The sequence below is a fragment of the Ascidiella aspersa genome, chromosome 9 (assembly GCF_963924565.1).
Source record: "Ascidiella aspersa chromosome 9, kaAscAspe10.2, whole genome shotgun sequence".
Classification (NCBI taxonomy): Eukaryota; Metazoa; Chordata; class Ascidiacea; order Phlebobranchia; family Ascidiidae; genus Ascidiella; species Ascidiella aspersa.
In genome coordinates, this window is record NC_139455.1 from 7,556,888 (window position 1) to 7,575,030 (window position 18,143).

At 54.3% G+C, this 18,143-nt stretch overlaps 1 protein-coding gene across 1 annotated transcript in view; it reads left to right on the plus strand.

The window, feature by feature from the left end:
• Window positions 1-18,143, plus strand: part of LOC146132147 (titin-like) — a 170,250-nt gene that overhangs the window by 103,606 nt on the left and 48,501 nt on the right. Inside the window, 15 exon segments of the mRNA XM_083397226.1 lie at window positions 274-11,275; window positions 11,355-11,459; window positions 11,538-11,760; window positions 11,875-12,036; window positions 12,149-12,355; window positions 12,687-12,983; window positions 13,324-13,502; window positions 13,607-13,724; window positions 13,851-14,138; window positions 14,432-14,586; window positions 14,921-15,065; window positions 15,220-15,370; window positions 15,550-15,701; window positions 17,175-17,397; window positions 17,681-17,938. Coding sequence (XP_083253352.1) covers window positions 274-11,275; window positions 11,355-11,459; window positions 11,538-11,760; window positions 11,875-12,036; window positions 12,149-12,355; window positions 12,687-12,983; window positions 13,324-13,502; window positions 13,607-13,724; window positions 13,851-14,138; window positions 14,432-14,586; window positions 14,921-15,065; window positions 15,220-15,370; window positions 15,550-15,701; window positions 17,175-17,397; window positions 17,681-17,938 — 13,665 coding nt within the window.

An 18,143-nucleotide genomic window follows, 5' to 3' on the forward strand; every position in this document is an offset into this window, starting at 1 on the left:
CGAAGTGTGGTCATAAACTATTGCCGATTTACAAATAGAGTTAGCACTACCAGGCAACATATCAATGAATATAAATCGCTCTTCTGGTGTAAACGAAGTATAAACTTTTGCCGATTTACGTTGCATGCACTCTTTATCACAATCAATGACAGTTACTGCAAATGTAGCACACATATTGACAAACAACATGTAGCTTACGAAATCTATATCAGTTTTTAACACATTTTTTTAATATGTCTTTCCCTATGATAAAATTGAAATCGTTCTGCCTAGGGCCGTGAACAAGTTCGGATCAAGCGCCTGGACCGAGTCGGATGAAGCGTGCGAAGCCAAGAACGCGTACGAGTGCGCCGACGCGCCAAGCCAGCCGAGCGTGTCGGGCGTAACACGCGACGCCATGACGGTGATGTGGAACGCGCCGAACAGCGACGGCGGCGCCGTAATCTCAAACTACGTGCTGGAGAAGCGCACTCGCACCAAGAAGAAGTGGAGCAAGGCGACTTCGGATGAAATCGGAGGCACCCAGTACCGCGTTCGTGGCTTAAGAGAAGGCGAGGAGTACATGTTCCGGGTTTCGGCGGTCAACGCAGCCGGTCAGGGCGAGTTTTCGGTTCCCAGTGAACCGGTGCTGGCCAGCGTGCCCATCACCCCTCCCGGCCCGCCGTTCCCGAGCGTCCGCGACACCACTGCCTCCACCGCGAGCATCTCATGGGTGGCTCCGGACTGCGACGGAGGTTCCAAGATCAAGGGATACGTTGTAGAGCAGAAGGAAGAAGAAGCCGAAGAGTGGACCAAGGCGACCAGCCACGAGCTGCGATCGCTTGAGTTCGTTGTACCTAACTTGAAAACCGCGAAGAAGTACTGGTTCCGTGTCATCGCCGTCAACGCGGCTGGACAAGGTGAGCCAGGATGCGTTGCGGAACCTGTCGTAATCCAGGAGCGTGTTGAAGAACCCGAAATCGTTCTAGACGCTTCCATAAAGGAGCGCATTGTCCTAAAGGCCGGAGGTCTTCTGAAGATCCCGGTTTCCGTAAAGGGGCGACCAGCGCCTGAAATCACTTGGCAAAAGGACGGCGCCGAGTTACCAGAGGACGCTAGGCTCAGCGAATCCGCTTCGAGCCCGGTCCTTACCATCCGCGGCTGCCAGCGCAGCCATTCCGGAAAGTACTCGGTTATCGTGAAGAACCAAGCCGGCGAGAGACAGCTCAACGTCGAGGTAGTAGTCCAGGACGTGCCCGGAGTTTGTGGAGGACCGATAGTGCCTTCCAACGTTACCCGGGACACGATCGGATTCGCCTGGAGCCCACCGGAAGACGATGGCGGCTGCGCGATCACCAACTACGTGCTGGAGAAGCGCGAGTCGTCCCGACGATCCTGGACCAAAGTGTCGATGACCGTTACTCGTACCTCGGCTGTTGTGCAAGACCTTGTCGACGGCGAGTCGTACATGTTCCGCGTCTCCGCTGAGAACTTGATCGGTGTAGGACCTCCGATTGAGACATCGGTGCCGATTAACGCACGCGATCCAGTTTCGGAGCCGAGCCGCCCGGAGGACCTGCGTGTCACTGACGTTACCAAAGCGACGGTGAGTCTCGCCTGGAAGGCGCCAACATCCGACGGAGGACTCCCGATTACGGAGTACACCATCGAGAAGCGCCTGGTCGGCCAGGAGCGCCAGCTTCCCGCTACCGACAAGATGATTCGCGACACCAAAGTCACACTGGACGGCTTTAACGAGGGAGACAACTACGAGTTCCGCGTTTTCGCCAAGAACGAACGCGGAGTCAGCCTGCCTTCCTTCCCAACGAAGCCTGTCGTTTGTCGGGACACGATCGAGCCTCCATCACTTCAGCTCGAGGCCAGGGATAAGCTCACGACACGGGTCGGCGAGCCGTTCCGCGTTCTTGCAAAGATCTCCGGCCGCCCGGCGCCCAAGGTTACTTGGGAACGCGACGGGGCAGCTGTTGCCACCGACGAGCGCTTCCAGATTAAGACAAATGCCGCTACATCAGCGTTGGAAGTACACAAGGGCCTGCGCACAGACAGTGGCTTGTACAAGGTGACAGTACAGAACGACGGCGGCCAGCGCGATGCCAAGCTGCTGATTGCTGTTGTAGACAAGCCAACTCCGCCTCAAGAGCTCACAGTTGCTGAAGTGACGCGCGAGCACGTTCGACTGACCTGGCAACCACCGCTGGACAACGGCGGCTCCGAGATCATGAATTACGTGATCGAGAAGCGCGACATCTCGCGTATGATGTGGTCTACAGTAAACTCGTCGACAAACAAGACCGAATTCCGCGTCAGCAAACTCACGGAAGACGCCGAGTACGTGTTCCGAGTACAAGCCGAGAACGCGCAGGGATGTTCGGACGCCGTCGAGACGCAAGGCGTTGTTGTGAAGGACCGCTACCGCGTGCCTGACGCACCCGACGCTTTGACTGTGAAGGAAGTGCGCAAGGACTCAGCCAGTCTGGCCTGGAGCAAGCCCTACGACGGTGGAAAGGCCATTTTCAACTACGTTGTCGAGAAGCGTGAGACCAAGAGTGAGCGATGGGTGCGAGTCACCAAGGAGCTGATAAACGAGCCGCGCTACACCGTCACCGGGTTGTACGAGGGTAACGAGTACGAGTTCCGTGTAGCGGCCGAAAACAGCATCGGCGTCGGCAACAAGTGCCTGCCTTCGAAGCAGATCACAGCCGCCAACCCGATCTCACAGCCCGGCGCCCCGGTAAACCCTCATGTGACCGGCATCTCGAAGAACACCGTCACCGTTGCCTGGCAGCGACCGCGTCACGACGGCAACTCGCCCGTGATTGGCTACATCGTCGAGACGCAGAAGGCCGGCAGCGAGGCGTGGAAGATCTGGTGCACTCAGGAAACGCAGAAGGACACCGTGTACACCATTCCCGACCTCGTCGAGAACTACGAGTACCGCGTGCGCGTCACAGCCGTCAACAAAGCCGGTCTCAGCGAGCCGGCGCTAGTTAAAGGCACTGTTGTGGTCAAGGAGCGCCAAGAATCGCCGGAGATCGAGCCACAGGCCAGTATGTGCCGCGAGCAGATCATCAAGGCCGGTACGCCGCTCAAACTCGAGGCAATCGTGCGCGGAAAGCCGTTCCCTTCTATCGCGTGGAGTCGCAACGATCAGGCAATCCCTCAGGACTCTGAACGCCATCAGGCTAATATCAAGAACGGACTCGTCTCATTGGCCATCGAGAAGTCGGCCCGCACTGACAGCGGCCGCTACTCGCTGGTGGTTGAGAACGGCGCCGGTAAGAAGACAGTCTCGGTAGTGGCCAACGTTTTGGACACGCCAAGCGCGCCGCAGCATGTGCGCGTTAGCGAGATCCGTGCCGACTCTTGCTACCTGAAGTGGCGCGCTCCGAGCGACAACGGCGGCGCCGTGATCGCCAGCTACAAGGTTGAGCGCTTCAACGTCGAGGCCAACAAGTGGAAGCCAGTGGCGATGGCAGCTAAGAAAACAAGCCTTACTGCAAAGTACCTCACAGAGGGCAACCATTACAAGTTCCGCGTCGTTGCCGAGAACCAGTTCGGCGCCGGGCCACACGCCGACTCCGACGAGATCCTGGCCCGCGACCCTATCCACACGCCCGGGCCGCCTAAGAACCTGGACGTGACCGACGTGGACAAGAACTCGCTGACGCTGAGTTGGCAGAAGCCGGAACGTGACGGCGGCGCTGCCGTGTCAGGCTACATCGTTGATTACCTCGAACTCGGCCCGGAAAAGGAGCTCGATGAGCGACAGAAGGCTGGGCTCGAGATCGACGTTTCCGATAAGAAGTGGGTTGAGTTTGGAACCGTGGATAAGACGACGTGCGTGGTTACCGACCTTAAGGAGGAGTTCCTGTACAAGCTACAGGTGCGCGCCGTTAACGAAGCCGGTGAGAGCCGACCCGACCAGACCATGCCGATCGCGCCGCGCCAGAAGCTGGTGTCGCCGACTATCGAGATTGACGTAAAGACCCTTGAGGGGTTGACAGTCCGCGCCGGCAGCACGCTACGAATCCCAGCCAAGATCCGCGGTGTACCTGTGCCAGTTGCACAGTGGAGCACTGCCGATGGAAAGCCGATTATTTCAGACGAGCGCGTGGTCGTAACTGGTGATGCCCAGTCTACTCTTCTTACCATTAAGAGCGCCCAGCGCAGCGACACGCAGGAATACGGCCTGACCGTGAAGAACGACGCCGGCGCCAAGTCGGCTGGAGTTTACGTCACAGTGCTGGATCGACCCGGAATGCCGATCGGGCCTCTGAGCATCCTCGAGATGACCCCGGAGTACGCCATCATCCAATGGCTGGCGCCGAAAGACGACGGCGGCTCGCCCATTACCAACTACGTTGTTGAGAAGAAGGACACTTCGAAGCAGACATGGGGCGTTGTGAGCTCCAAAGGCACCAGGACAAAGTGCAAAGTGCCGCGTCTGATCCAGGGCAAAGAGTATCTGTTCCGCGTGCGCGCCGAGAACAAGCACGGCCTCAGCGACGGGCTCGAGTCCCAACCAGAGGTGGCCAAGCACACGTTCGACGTGCCCGACGCGCCAACCACTCCCCGCGTGAGCGAGATGACCGAGACCAGCTGTACCTTGCACTGGAAGGCTGGGGCGAGCGACGGCGGCAGCGCTGTGCTAGGCTTCACAGTCGAGCGCCTTGAAAAGGAGTCGGGAAAATGGACCAAGGTGACCCACGATCCCTTACTTGGCTTCACGATGCGCGTCAAGGGCCTGTTTGAAGGCAAGCAGTACTCGTTCCGCGTTATCGCCGAGAACCACGCCGGGCTCAGCAAGCCCTCCGACCAGTCGCCCTTCGCGAAGGCCATGCGACCAATGGTGGCTCCAGGGCCGCCGATCAACCCGAAAGTGACAGACCACGACCGTTCGTCTGCCATCCTGAACTGGAGCAAGCCACTAAAGGACGGCGGTTCGCAGATCATCGGCTACTTTGTCGAGTGCATCCGCGTCGATCTAAAGGACGGCGATGCTGGTAACGAGCAGTGGGCTCGTATTAACAAGCAGCCAGTGGATAAGTGCGAGTTCCGCGCCCCTGGCCTAAAGGAAAACAGCCAATACCGCTTCCGCGTGTTGGCGCTTAACGAGGTTGGCGAGGGCGAGGCACGCGAAGTTCCCGAGCCTTGCATCATCAAGGACATCATTGAGGAACCTCGCATCGACCTGGACGCCTACATGACCGGCAAAGTGACCTTCCGAGTGGGCCAGACCATCAAGTTGGTCGCCCGAGTACACGGACGCCCAGAACCCGAGATTGAGTGGCTTAAGGATGGGGCACCGATAACGGACGACCGCGCCACCGTCAACAGGAGCAAGATTGGCACTGATCTGATTGTCAAGGAATCGCAACGCGCCGACAGCGGCAATTACACGCTTAAGGTAAAGAACGTGGCCGGCGAGAAATCGGTCAAGATCGCAGTGAACGTTCTTGACAAGCCCGAGCCCTGCCGCAACCTTAAGGTCAGCTACATTACCAAGAAGTCGTGTGTTGTGACCTGGGATCAACCAGAGGATGACGGCGGCACCGAGCTGCTTAACTACATCCTCGAGGTCAAGGAGCCAACGCTGCCCGGTTTCTCGTCACTCGGCTGGACGATCGTCAGCGCCGAGGGCACAAAGAAGATGGTGAAGACGCCGATCGTCGAAAACCACGACTACTTCTTCCGCGTGTCGGCCGAGAACAAGTGCGGCGTCGGGCCGAGCATCGAGCTCGAGGAGCCAGTAACCGCTATGGACCCTGTTCAGAAGTCGCAGGCGCCACGTGACGTCAAAGTGGCTACCACCGGCGTCGATTACGTGGCTCTAGAGTGGACCAAGCCGGAGTGGGACGGCGGCTGCCCCATCACCGCTTACCAGATTGTGGTGATGAAACGCGGCACCAAAGACTGGAAGGAACTGAGCACCGAAAAGCCAGTGTGCAAGTTCACAGTCGGCGAGCTTGAGAACGGCGCCCAGTACCGCTTTGGCGTGATGGCGCGCAACAAGGCTGGCCTCAGCCAGGTCTGCGTCTCCGGCGAGTATGTCACCGTCTGTGAGGACGTGACCGCGCCTAAAGTGACCGTAACGACGCCGATGACCAAGGGTGAGGTGCTGGTGCGAGCCACCACTGACCTGGTCATCACCGCTGATGTGTCCGGACGACCGGTGCCCGAAGTCACCTGGAAGCTTGGCGACTTGGATCTCTACAAGGTGGCGCGATGCAGCGTGAAAACAAGCGAGGACTCGACCAAGCTTATAATCTCGAACGCGACGCGCGCCGACTGTGGCCAGTACGAGGTGACTGCTTTTAACAAGGCAGGAAGCGTATCCGCCCAGGCCAAGGTGAACGTGCTCGACAAGCCGGGCCAGTGCAAGGGACCAATGCAGATCCTTTCGCTCAACAAGGACCGCTGCACGGTTGCCTGGGAGCCGCCAACTGACAACGGCGGCTGCGACATCTCCAACTACTTGCTGGAAAAGTGCGAGACCAGCCGCATGGTTTGGTCAGTGGTAACAGCTTCTGTAACCGCGTGCACTTACCCGGTGCCGCGCCTTCTCGAAGGCAACGAGTACATCTTCCGCGTGAAGGCCGAGAACAAGTTCGGCGTCGGTCCCAGCTTGGAATCATCGCCGGTTGTCGCCAAGAGCCCGTACGACAAGCCAGGACCACCCTTGGAGCCGACAGTCACCAAGATCGGCAAGGACCACGCCATGGTAACGTGGAAGGTGCCGGAGAAGGACGGCGGTCGCGAGATCGTCGGCTATTACGTCGAGAAGCGTGAAAAGAAGGGCGTGCGCTGGTCGCCGTGCAACACAAAGTGCACCGCCGACAAGCGTCTCAACGTCACTGGACTGTCGAACGGCTACGATTATCAGTTCCGCGTCCTGGCCGAGAACGAGATCGGCATCGGCGTGGCAAGTGAGCCTAGCAAGATGGTGACCATTGCAGAGCCTGTTGAGGTGCCCGGGCCGCCTTCAAACCCCAAGGTGATCGACACCACTAAAAATAGCGTTACGCTGCAGTGGGGAGCGCCGGCTTATGACGGCGGATCAAGGATCCTTGGCTACGTTGTCGAGTCCAGCGTTGAGGGACTTGACGACTGGCGAAAGTGCAATGTTGGCGTCAGCACACCACGTACAACGGAGTACACTGTGACCGGGCTGCGCTCCGAGCAGACCTATGTCTTCCGCGTAGCCGCGCTTAACGGCGTCGGCCAGGGCAAGCACGAGATGGTCAACGGTAGCGTACAGCCTAAGGAGATCCTCGAAGAGCCGGACATCGTTTTGGATGCCGATATGCGCAAGAACATCGAGATCAAGGCAGGCGCCACTCTGCGTCTTGTCGCAGATATCACAGGACGACCGAAACCTTCCGTAAAGTGGACAAAACAAGGAGCTACATTGTCGCGACGCGCCGATATCGACGTGACCGATTTGCGTACCACTGTTGTGGTGCCCGATTCAACGCGAGAGGACACCGGCCGATACAACCTGACCGTGTCCAACCCGAAGGGATCCAAATCGGTCAACGTCAACGTCAAGGTGCTGGACACGCCCGGACCGGTCAGCAACATCGTGGTCAAGGACGTGACCGTCGCGTCGGCTCAGATCTCCTGGACACCACCGGAGCTTGACGGAGGCTCGGAAATTGTCAACTACCTAGTCGAGAAGAAAGAGGCGGACAAGAAGACCTGGTCAATTGCGACCACCGAGTGCGCAAAGACCGCCTTCCGCGTGACCAAGCTCATCGAGGGCAAGGACTACTATTTCCGCATCAAGGCTGAGAACAAGCTGGGCGTTGGAATTCCAGCCGAAACCTCGAAACCTGTGCGAGCCAGGCACCCGATCACCGAACCTGGACCGGTCAACAAGCTGAAGATCGCCGACGTCACCAAGTCATCGGTCTCCATGACGTGGATCAAGCCGGATCACACCGGTGGCAGCCGCATCATCGGCTACGTCATCGAGTACCAGGGCGAGGGATCCAGCAACTGGGCCGAGTACCGCACTGTCAGCGACACAACGGTCACAGTGCTTAACCTGTCCAACAAAAAGTACCAGTTCCGCGTCAAGGCGCGAAACGAAGAGCTCGAGGGCCCAGCTCGCGAAACCGACATTGTCGACGTTAAAGAGCCCGCCGAGGCGCCCAAGATCACACTTCCCAAGGAGGTGAAGGCGCGCGCCGGCTCGAAGCTCTTTGTCGAGGCCAGCGTCACCGGCAAGCCACACCCGATCGCTTACTGGGTGCGCAAGGAGAACGAGTTGCAAGAAAGCGAGCGCGTTCTCATCCAGAAAACTCCGACCGGCGTAACGCTTACACTTACTAAACCCGAGAGAGCCGATAGCGGGGACTACATGCTTCGAGCCGAGAACCACCACGGCAAGAAGCAAGCCACGGTCAAGCTGGAGATCCTAGACAGGCCGACGATCCCTCGGGGTCCGGTCGAGTTTAAGGATGTCAACGTCGACACTGTGACTCTCGTTTGGGAGGCTCCGGAAGACGACGGCGGCTGCGCGATCACAAACTACATCGTGGAGCAGTCCGAGGCCGGTCACCCCGGTTTTAAGACGGTCAGCAGCACTGTTACCAGAACCACGCTACGCGTTGGCAAGCTGACCAAAGACGCCGAATACATCTTCCGCATCAAGGCAGAGAACAAGTGCGGTGTCAGCGATGTGCTGTCATCAACCTTAATCAAGACACGCTATCCATTCGACGTCCCTGGGGTGCCGCGAAACCTGCGAGTGGTTAAGATCGGCCGAGAGTCGGCGACGCTCGCATGGGAGGTGCCAGAGTCGGACGGCGGAAATCCGGTGCGCGGCTACAACGTTGAGAAGAAGGAGGTGAACAGCCTGCTCTGGACGCAGATGAACAAGCACCTGGTCAAGCGCCGCGAGATCGTCGACAGCAGCTTGCTGGAAGGCATCGAGTACCAGTTCCGAGTACAGGCTTCCAACACAGCCGGTACGTCACCGTTCAGCGCCCCAACCCAGCCCCTTGTGGCCAGGGAGCCGTGTGACGCCCCAGGCAAGCCTGAGGTCGTCGACGTTACCAACACGACTGTTGAGCTCGGCTGGGCGGCGCCTAGGAGCGACGGAGGAACCAAAATCGCTGGCTACATCATCGAGAAGCAGAAGCTTCCCAGCGACAAGTGGACTCGCCATGTCACGACCAGAGGACCTGAGACGCAAACGGTGCTTGAAAACCTCGAGGAGGGTGAGCGATATTGCTTCCGCGTGCTCGCCAAGACCGCGGTCGTAACATCGAACCCGTCAGAGGCTACCGAGGCCGTTTTGGTGCGCCAGGCCATCGTGGCGCCAGGAATCGCGCTTGATGTCAGCTGCAAAGATCTGCTGGAAGTCCGCGCCGGCCAAGACATCGTTGTCGAAGCGACAATCGTCGGAAAGCCGAAGCCAACAGCTGTGTGGAGCCGCGACGAGCAGCCTATTAAGAGCACAAGCGACGGAGCCATTGTGGCCGAAACGGTTCTTAACAGGTCGCGTCTGATTATTCGGTCGTGTAAGCGTTCTGATGCCGGCAACTACGTGCTGACGTTGGAGAACTCGAGTGGTACAACATCAGCCACCGCCAAGGTGCGCGTACTCGATGTACCAGGAGTGCCTCAGGGACCCGCCAAGTTCTCGACCGTGATGGCCGACCGCCTGAAGTTGACTTGGGGTGTGCCGCTCGAAGACGGCGGCGCCGCTGTCACCAACTACGTGGTCGAACGTCGCGAGACTTCGCGGCCAACTTGGGCCATGGTTAGCGGCAGCGCGCAGGGCACAGAGCTCAAGGTGGGCAAGCTTATCCAGCAGCACGAGTACGAATTCCGTATCTCGGCCGAGAACAAGTACGGTGTCGGGCAGCCGCTCGTCACCGACGCGGTGGTCGCCAAAAACCCGTACACGGTTCCCGGAGCACCCGAGCCGCCCGCGGTCACCAACCCGACAAAGGACGCGATGACCGTTTCCTGGAAGTCGCCGGCTGAGGACGGCGGCAAGCCAATCAGCGGCTACTACCTGGAGAAGCGTGAAACCAAGGCGGTACAATGGTCCAAGGTGAACCGACGACCGGTTTCGGATCGCAGCATTAAAGTAACCGGGCTTTGCGAGGGAGTCGAGTACGAGTACCGGGTGGCCGCCGAGAACGTGGCCGGCATCGGTGCACCAAGCGCCCCGTCCGGCCCGGCCACCGCCGAGGACCCCAAGTACCCCCCGGGCCCGCCCGCGTTCCCCAAGGTAGTTGACATGACTAGGAGCAGCGTGGATTTGATCTGGGGCAAACCGGCTTACGACGGCGATAGTCCTATCACCGGCTACATCGTTGAGATGTCGAACCCGGAGAGCCCGGACAAGTTCGAGCGCGTTGCCACCACGCATATTCTGAAGCACACTGTTACAGCGCTGGGCGAAGGACGCGAGTACAAGTTCCGCGTAAAGGCAACCAACGCAGTTGGCGATTCGGAGGCGAGCGAGGTCCAGGGATCCGTGATTCCAAAGGACATTCTCGAGCCACCCGCCATCGACTTGGATGCCACCCTCACCAAGGCTTTGGTTATCAGGGCTGGAAACACAATCCGCCTTTACTGCACATTGAAAGGCAGGCCGGCGCCGCGAGTCAGCTGGGCCAAGCTGGACGGAGAGCTGTCGCTTAACAGAGTCGAAATCAAGACATCCGACTGGGACAGCTTGCTGCTCGTGCCCAACTGCAACCGAGACGACACAGGCAAGTACATGATCACGCTTGAGAACACGAGCGGCGTCAAGTCAGCCACCGTGTCGGTGCGCGTCCAGGACACGCCAGGCGCACCAGGGCCCATTACCTTCAAGGAAGTCACCCTGGAAACGGCCGCACTGGCTTGGGAGATGCCCCTGAACGACGGCGGATCGCCAGTGACCAACTACGTGGTCGAAAAGCGCGAGTCAACGCGTAAGGCTTGGGCAACAGTCACCACCCAATGCTCCAGGACATCTTGGACCGTCAACAAGCTAGAAGCCGGCAAAAGCTACTTCTTCCGCGTGATGGCTGAGAACGAGTACGGCGTTGGCGTTCCGTACGAGACCCCGGAACCGGTCAAGGCCACTCAGGAGCCCGGCCCCGTCACGAAACTGGAAGTGGCCGAAACTACCAAGACGTCGGCCACCATTCAGTGGCAGAAGCCGACGCACGACGGAGGCAGCAGGCTTAGCGGCTACGTGGTCGAAATCGCGCCCAAGGACACTGACGAATGGGAAACTGTGACCGAAGTGAAGCTGCTCAGTTACAAGGTAAGGCTTCGTCGAGTTTACGAATTTCCCTTCGCTTTAATACGACCAGTTTTCGCTTAATTGCTTGTATTTACTACAGATTACCAACTTGACCGAAGGCAACGATTACAGCATCCGCGTCTCGGCCAAGAACGAGGCCGGCGTCGGTCAGCCACGAGAGAGGAACCTGACAGCCAAAGATCAGGTACAGAAACCAGTAAAATCGCCTTTCGCGACCAACCTAACGTTCACGAACTTAACATTTTTCAAATATTCGTCGCAGACCGTCAGCCCTAGCTTCGACCTCAGCAGTCTCCCGACCTTGACTTTCCACGCGCGTGAAGGCACCCCGGCCAAGCTGAAGATCCCGGTCCAGGGCACCCCGCGCCCCACGGTCAAGTGGTCCAAGGACGAGGAAGACCTTAAGGAGGACACTCGCGTCTCGGTGGAAGAGACACCGATCTCGAACATCCTCATCATGAAGGAAGTGCGAAGACAGGACGCAGGTACGAAATCCTAAAGAGCTGTATACAGTGTTTAAAGCACGTTTGTAGATCTAATATTAAGTTTCATATTTATGTAGCCTTTATTGAAGAAATGCTAACCACTTCTTTGCACAGGTAAATACACGCTGACCGCAACTAACGTGGTCGGCCAGAAAACCGCCAACATTAAGGTGCTGGTTGCCGGAAAGCCTGGACCAGTTCATGGACCTTTGGACATCAGCGACCTCACATCGGAGAGCTGTACATTGACATGGAAAGCACCGAAAGATAACGGAGGTAAAAACAAACACACACATAAAATGGAAAGCTTTAAAGATATAGTCGTCCCTCGCAACATCTTAGTATTTCACTTTAAAGATTCGCGTAACTCACACTGTTCTTTATCCAGGTTCTGACATCACCAACTACATCGTCGAGAAGCGCGACGCCAAGGCCGGAACCTGGGCCCTAGTGACGTCATCGATTGCTCGGCCCACATGTCGGGCCGGTGGCCTGATCGGCGGCAACGAGTACACCTTCAGAGTGATGGCCGAGAACCGCTTGGGCGTTAGCTCACCACTGCTGTCCGACACCGTCGTGGCCAAGTATCCATTCGGTAAGAAACATTGTGACATTATACTCAATAAACAATATTTTGGAACAATGAAGAAATTTATTCTAAAAAGTGGAACTTCCACGCTAATATGAAACTTGCCATATTACTAAAGCAAGTGTATTAATATTTCAGAAATGCTCACTTTATTTACCTATTTGTGACATAGGTCCTCTCAAATCGCATTCAATTTACATAGTTGTCAAATCGTTATAGCCGCCCTCAGATATCAAAATCGCGCTTACAGAAAACGAAATAAAATTAACAGGCCAATTTCTGGCAATTTTCGATCCGTCAAGCATTCACACTAATCCCTCCCCTTGATTTTACGAAGACGTTCCCTACGCGCCGGCCGCGCCCGAAGTAACCACGTGCAAACGGGACTCGATGACTGTAGAATGGAAAGCGCCGCGAAAGGACGGCGGATCTCCAGTACTTGGCTACCTGGTCGAGATCAAGGAACGCAATTCGATATTGTGGAAGTCGCTAGGCAAGAATCACGGCACCGAGTACCGAGCCACCGGCCTGAACGAGGGCCTCGAGTACCAGTTCCGCGTCTACGCTTTGAACCAGGCCGGACAGTCGAACGCGTCGGAACCTTCGAGCGCCAAGTTCGCGCTGGACCCAGTCGGTACGTGTCTCTCTTTATCTGCTGGCTCCTGCGAAAGGCGAAGATTTTTTTTCGGGAAAAATAAATACTATGGGAAATATTTTGTTCAGAACAGTGGCTTGTGGGCGTTGTTCGAGGCTGCAAAAATTTTCTTCCTAAACTTTTAAAGCAAAATGTCATTTGCCTTGGACAACAGATTTGTTCGAAATATTTTATTGCCCAAAATTACTTTCGTGACGTTTAATAACAGCGCAGAAATCGGTGTTCCTTACTTTAAAGCTCACCACTACTATAAAAAATCAACTGCGAAATGCTTTGAACGGGCAACAAATTTTATCGCGATTTTTTTTCCTTTTCTCAGAACCGCCATCCCAACCGATCGTGTACGATTCGACAAACGAGAGCATTTCGCTGCGATGGGAGGCGCCCAAGTTCGACGGCGGTCACAGGATCGTGGGATACGACGTTGAACGACTCAACTTGCCAGCCAAGAACTGGATCCGATGCAACGTCGGGAAAATAAGCGGAACCGACTTCGTTGTAAGTTATATAGACGCATTTTAACCAAATGGTCTGCGCCGTTTTGTTAGCCAAAGTGTGCTTCAAAGGCTTTCGGATAGTTCTTTATTGGATTTTGCTTTTAGGTGACGGGACTGATGCCGGGCAGTCGCTACGACTTCCGCGTGAGAGCAAAGAACACGGCCGGTTCGGTTTCTGAACCATCGCAAAACACCGGACCGATTGTGTGCAAGGAAGACTACGGTAAACGCAAAATCGTTTTTTCTATATTAAAACAAAAAATGCAACTTATTCTAAAAAAAATCTTAAGCTGGTTTGAGTTGTACAATCCGCTATACCAACGTAACATTTCCAACATTCACATCGCAGAACCCGCCGACGTGTCGCTTGACATTGCCCTTATGGACGGTCTAGTGGTCAGGGCGGGCGAGGATGTCCAGCTGCACGCAATCACCAGCGGAAAGCCGGTGCCCAAGGTCACCTGGTCACACAAGGACAAGGAGCTGCGCGAGACTGACAGCGTCAAGATCGAGCGTTCGATCGCTCAGGCCACGCTGACCGTGAAGGACATCAAGCTGGTCAGCGGTGGCGAGTACACAGTGACCGCAGCCAACCATTACGGCTCCAAGTCGGCGACATGCAAAGTGCAGGTTCTAGGTGAGTTGTCAATATGTCAGTATCCTTTAGACAAAAGTGCTCCTACCTCTCTTTCCAAGTATACATTAGATTTGTTCGGTGTAATCATGGCCCAGCATAAACGTTCTAAAAACACATATATGGTTTAGTTATACAGTAAAAAGTGCAATTTATTCGTTTTTCCAAAACTCTTATTCGTTTTACTTAACCGCAAGCCTTAAATACAGCACCTCGCCACTTTCTTTAGAAACATTGTTTATTAAATTAACGTTATTTTGTAAAAAAAATAACGTTGTTTCTATTTGCTATTGCAGACAAGCCTGGCCAGGTTACCGGCCCAGTAAAGATTGTGGGCATGACTGCAAGCAAATGCAAGCTGGCCTGGGGCGCGCCTGCCGAGAATGGCGGAAGCACCATCACAAACTATGTGGTCGAAAAACGCGAGACCAGCCGCTTGCTTTGGACTTCTGTAAGTGTTATGCAAGGGCTGTGTTTGTGTGCTAACGATGTCTTAACATCTAACTTACAGATCCTTTCATAGCAATGTAGGTAGTTACAGTAGGTTGATTATAATTGAAAAGCGTCAAGGCCGATTATAACCAATAAACCTTTGGCATGCTTACCAGTGCCTCTTTAAACGCTAAAAATACCATCTCGGGCGCTAATCTTAAGTCTTATAGCCGCCACTAAAGGACTGACGCTTATCCGCTAAGCTAGTCAAGTGTCTGGAGTATAAGCAGCAGGCCTGCGCTTAACGCAGATTGCCCCTTTCCGACTCATAAGCTTATGTGTACCATTCGAAGGTTGGCGACGCCGGCATGCACTGCGACATCAACTGCGCCAAGCTGGTGGCGGGCAACCAGTACGTGTTCCGCGTCTCCGCTCAGAACAAGTACGGAGTCGGGCCACCGCTCGAATCGGCCGCAGCTGTCTGCAAAAATCCATTCGGTAAGTGGAAAGCTGTTTAAAAAATTCGATGTTGAAAGCGAGTTGAAATGGTCTACGTATAGCTATAGGATAAATATAAGCATAATGAAATAATTGAAACATATTATACTTTTTGGATTTAATTTTCATCTACAATATTGCTTTTTCTCTTTAGATGCTCCTGGCAAACCAGGAAAGCCTCAGGTCACCAAGTCGACCAAGACCACTATGACTGTGACTTGGGACCGACCAGAGTCGGACGGGGGCAGCGAAATCATCGGATACCATCTTGAACGTCATCACAAGAAGGGCCTTAAGTGGATCCGGTAAGTACTCAGCTAATAAATAAAAAAATACACAATAATTGAAAAATGCAGTGACACTTTTTTGTCAAATGTAATTCCTTATGTTTATCATGTAACCAATTGCAACTAAATGCCCCATATCTGTATTTACTATATTTTCCTCCCTATGTGTTATTTCAACCTTGTTTTTTGTCACCCAGTTGCAATCAAGAGCCGATCCGCGAAAACCGGCACCGGGTCAACGGACTCACCGAAGACTACGAGTACGAGTACCGAGTAGCGGCGGTTAACAAGGGCGGAGTCGGCCCGACGAGTGACGAGTCCGACTTCTACACGGCAAGAGACCCGATCTGTAAGTACCCGCGCTGTTTTCTTTATTCTGCATCGTATTAGTTAAAAGATATCTTTCACTTTGACAGTCGGTTAGTGGCAGACTTTTAAAATTGTATTGGCGCCTGAGCCTTCAAAAATACGGCACTACGTTAGGTTAAAGGTCGCAAGGTCGAATTTCGTCCGAGCTGTACAGACTGAATCTTCTGATTTAGTGGTACCCGGCGTCCCGACAGCTATACTGTCTTTGTAATTATACCAGCAGACGTCACGGCTTTCTAGTTATAATTGAAACTTACGTAAGGCGGCGACGCGCAGTGGCCCTGGCGTTGGAACGACTTGTCTTGCTGTCTCAGTTTACAGCTGGGAGGTCCATTATGTGCGAGGCAGGGAGTCCCGCGGGACCCAGATCCTCTGCGAGACGCTTTTAGCACTAGCACACACTTATCATCGATCATTAGGAGATCTGACAGCTTTGCTTCTTGTAGTCGACAGTTGCTGTGTTGGTGCGAGTTTGCGCTTCAGTATTAAGCGCCGAATGGATCAGGTCGCTGAGTTACGAACGAACAGGTTCCAGCATAATGCCGGCAGCCGCAGCGTTAAAGAGTCGCGTACAGTGGCTACTACTTCTACCAGTTCAAAGACTGTAGTAACTACTAAAGGCGGTAGCAGTTCAAAGTCTGTAGTGACTACTAAAGGTGGGAGCAGTTCAAAGTCTGTAGTGCATACGAGAGGTGGTAGAACAAGCAGTATTCTGCGGAAATCCGGTAACGAAATCGGCGCCGATGATAATCGCGAGCTCTCGATCAGAGAAAAGAAGCGAAAGAGATGGGACAAGGTCGTAAAGGATTCGGAAAGCAAGCTCGAAAACTTGGAAGGCGATGTTCTGGAGCACGCTTTGAGTGGCGACGACCACATCGCCGCTTTCTACAAGCGCCAGTACTCGCCCGCGCCAGCTCACTCGCGCTTTCTGAGTACGACGGACGAGTCGACGTCGCAAACTCGCTCAACTTCGCTGAGCAGAGTAGAGCGAGTTCAGGAAACACGTGAGGGCGAAAAGCGCAGCGCTTCTCTGGGAAGGGAAACGAGTAACTCGGCGACTCGTCGCGAAAAAGTGAAATACGCAGAGCCGAGCGATTTTCGCGACCTTTTTGACTCGATAAGCTCGTTGAGCGCGAGTATAGATCGCGTCGAGTCCGAGTTCAAGCAGAGAAACGATATTTTCGGGTCAGTGAAAGTGAAGAGAAGGCAAAAGCGTAAGTGAAAAAGTTATCAAGAAAATAATTATTGTTACAAAAGAAATTAGTTTAAATCAAAGTATATTGATTTTCAAAACTGTCTTCGCCTATAGAATGCTGCTATTGAGTACTATTGCTATATTCCAGGCTAAAATAAAAATACCCGAATACGAAATTTAAAGTTTCATAACATCTATCAGAATTGCCTATAAAACGAGTATACGAGTAGCGACGGTTTTTTTTTTTTATTTCCATAGATGCGCCCGGTGCCCCCGGAACCCCACAGGTCACCGACACCACCAAGACCTCTATCAGTCTGTCCTGGGCCAAGTCGACCTACGACGGCGGCGCTCCCATTACCGGCTACTCGGTCGAAATGGCCAAGGCCGACTCGGACGAGTACGAGTTGGTCAGCGGGCCGCGTCCGGTGCTCGGCACCGAGTACGTGGTGACGAGTCTACTCACCGACCTAAAATACAAGTAAGTAAAAAAGCTTGTTAGTATAAAAGATCTGATTTTATTGCTACAAAAATTATACGAAATTAAGCTTTATAGCAAAATGTCGCTAAACTTAGATTTACGACTGTAAGGGAAAAATATTTCGTATTTTTACGCGTACCAACGCAGGCTTGATAGAACGTTTCACATTTCGCCTTTCTATCGTGTCGTTTTCATTTTACGGCGCCTCACTTTTTTTCAAATTTTTTAACTTAATTTTCTGTCCGTCAAGCTGAAACTCACAATCTTCTCCTCTTCAACTCAGGTTCCGTGTCCGCGCGGTCAACGAGGCCGGAAGCTCGGAGCCAAGCGAGTCCAGTGAGGCGGTCAGTCCTCTCGAGATTGTTGAGCCTCCAAGCTACGAGCTGGACGCCGACATGAAGCAGAGTCTGACCGTGAGAGCCGGAGGATCAATCCGCCTCTTCGTCACCATGAAGGGAAGACCGACTCCGGAAGCCAGCTGGACCAAGGAGGGCGGGCTCCCTCAGGATAGGACAGTTATTGACACAACGTCTTCCTACAGGTTTGTGTTCAGCGTCCTTTACAATTTAATTTATAGTTGTATTAGGATATGCAAAGATCTGCGCGCTGTAAAATTCCAGCTTTTGCTTGAAAGCGACTTAAACCATCCAAGAGATAAAAATGGGTTAAAAAACTAAATTACAGAGCAAATTATTTTACAGTAAGGTAATGACATAAATTAGATCAATACCTACAAAGATTCTATT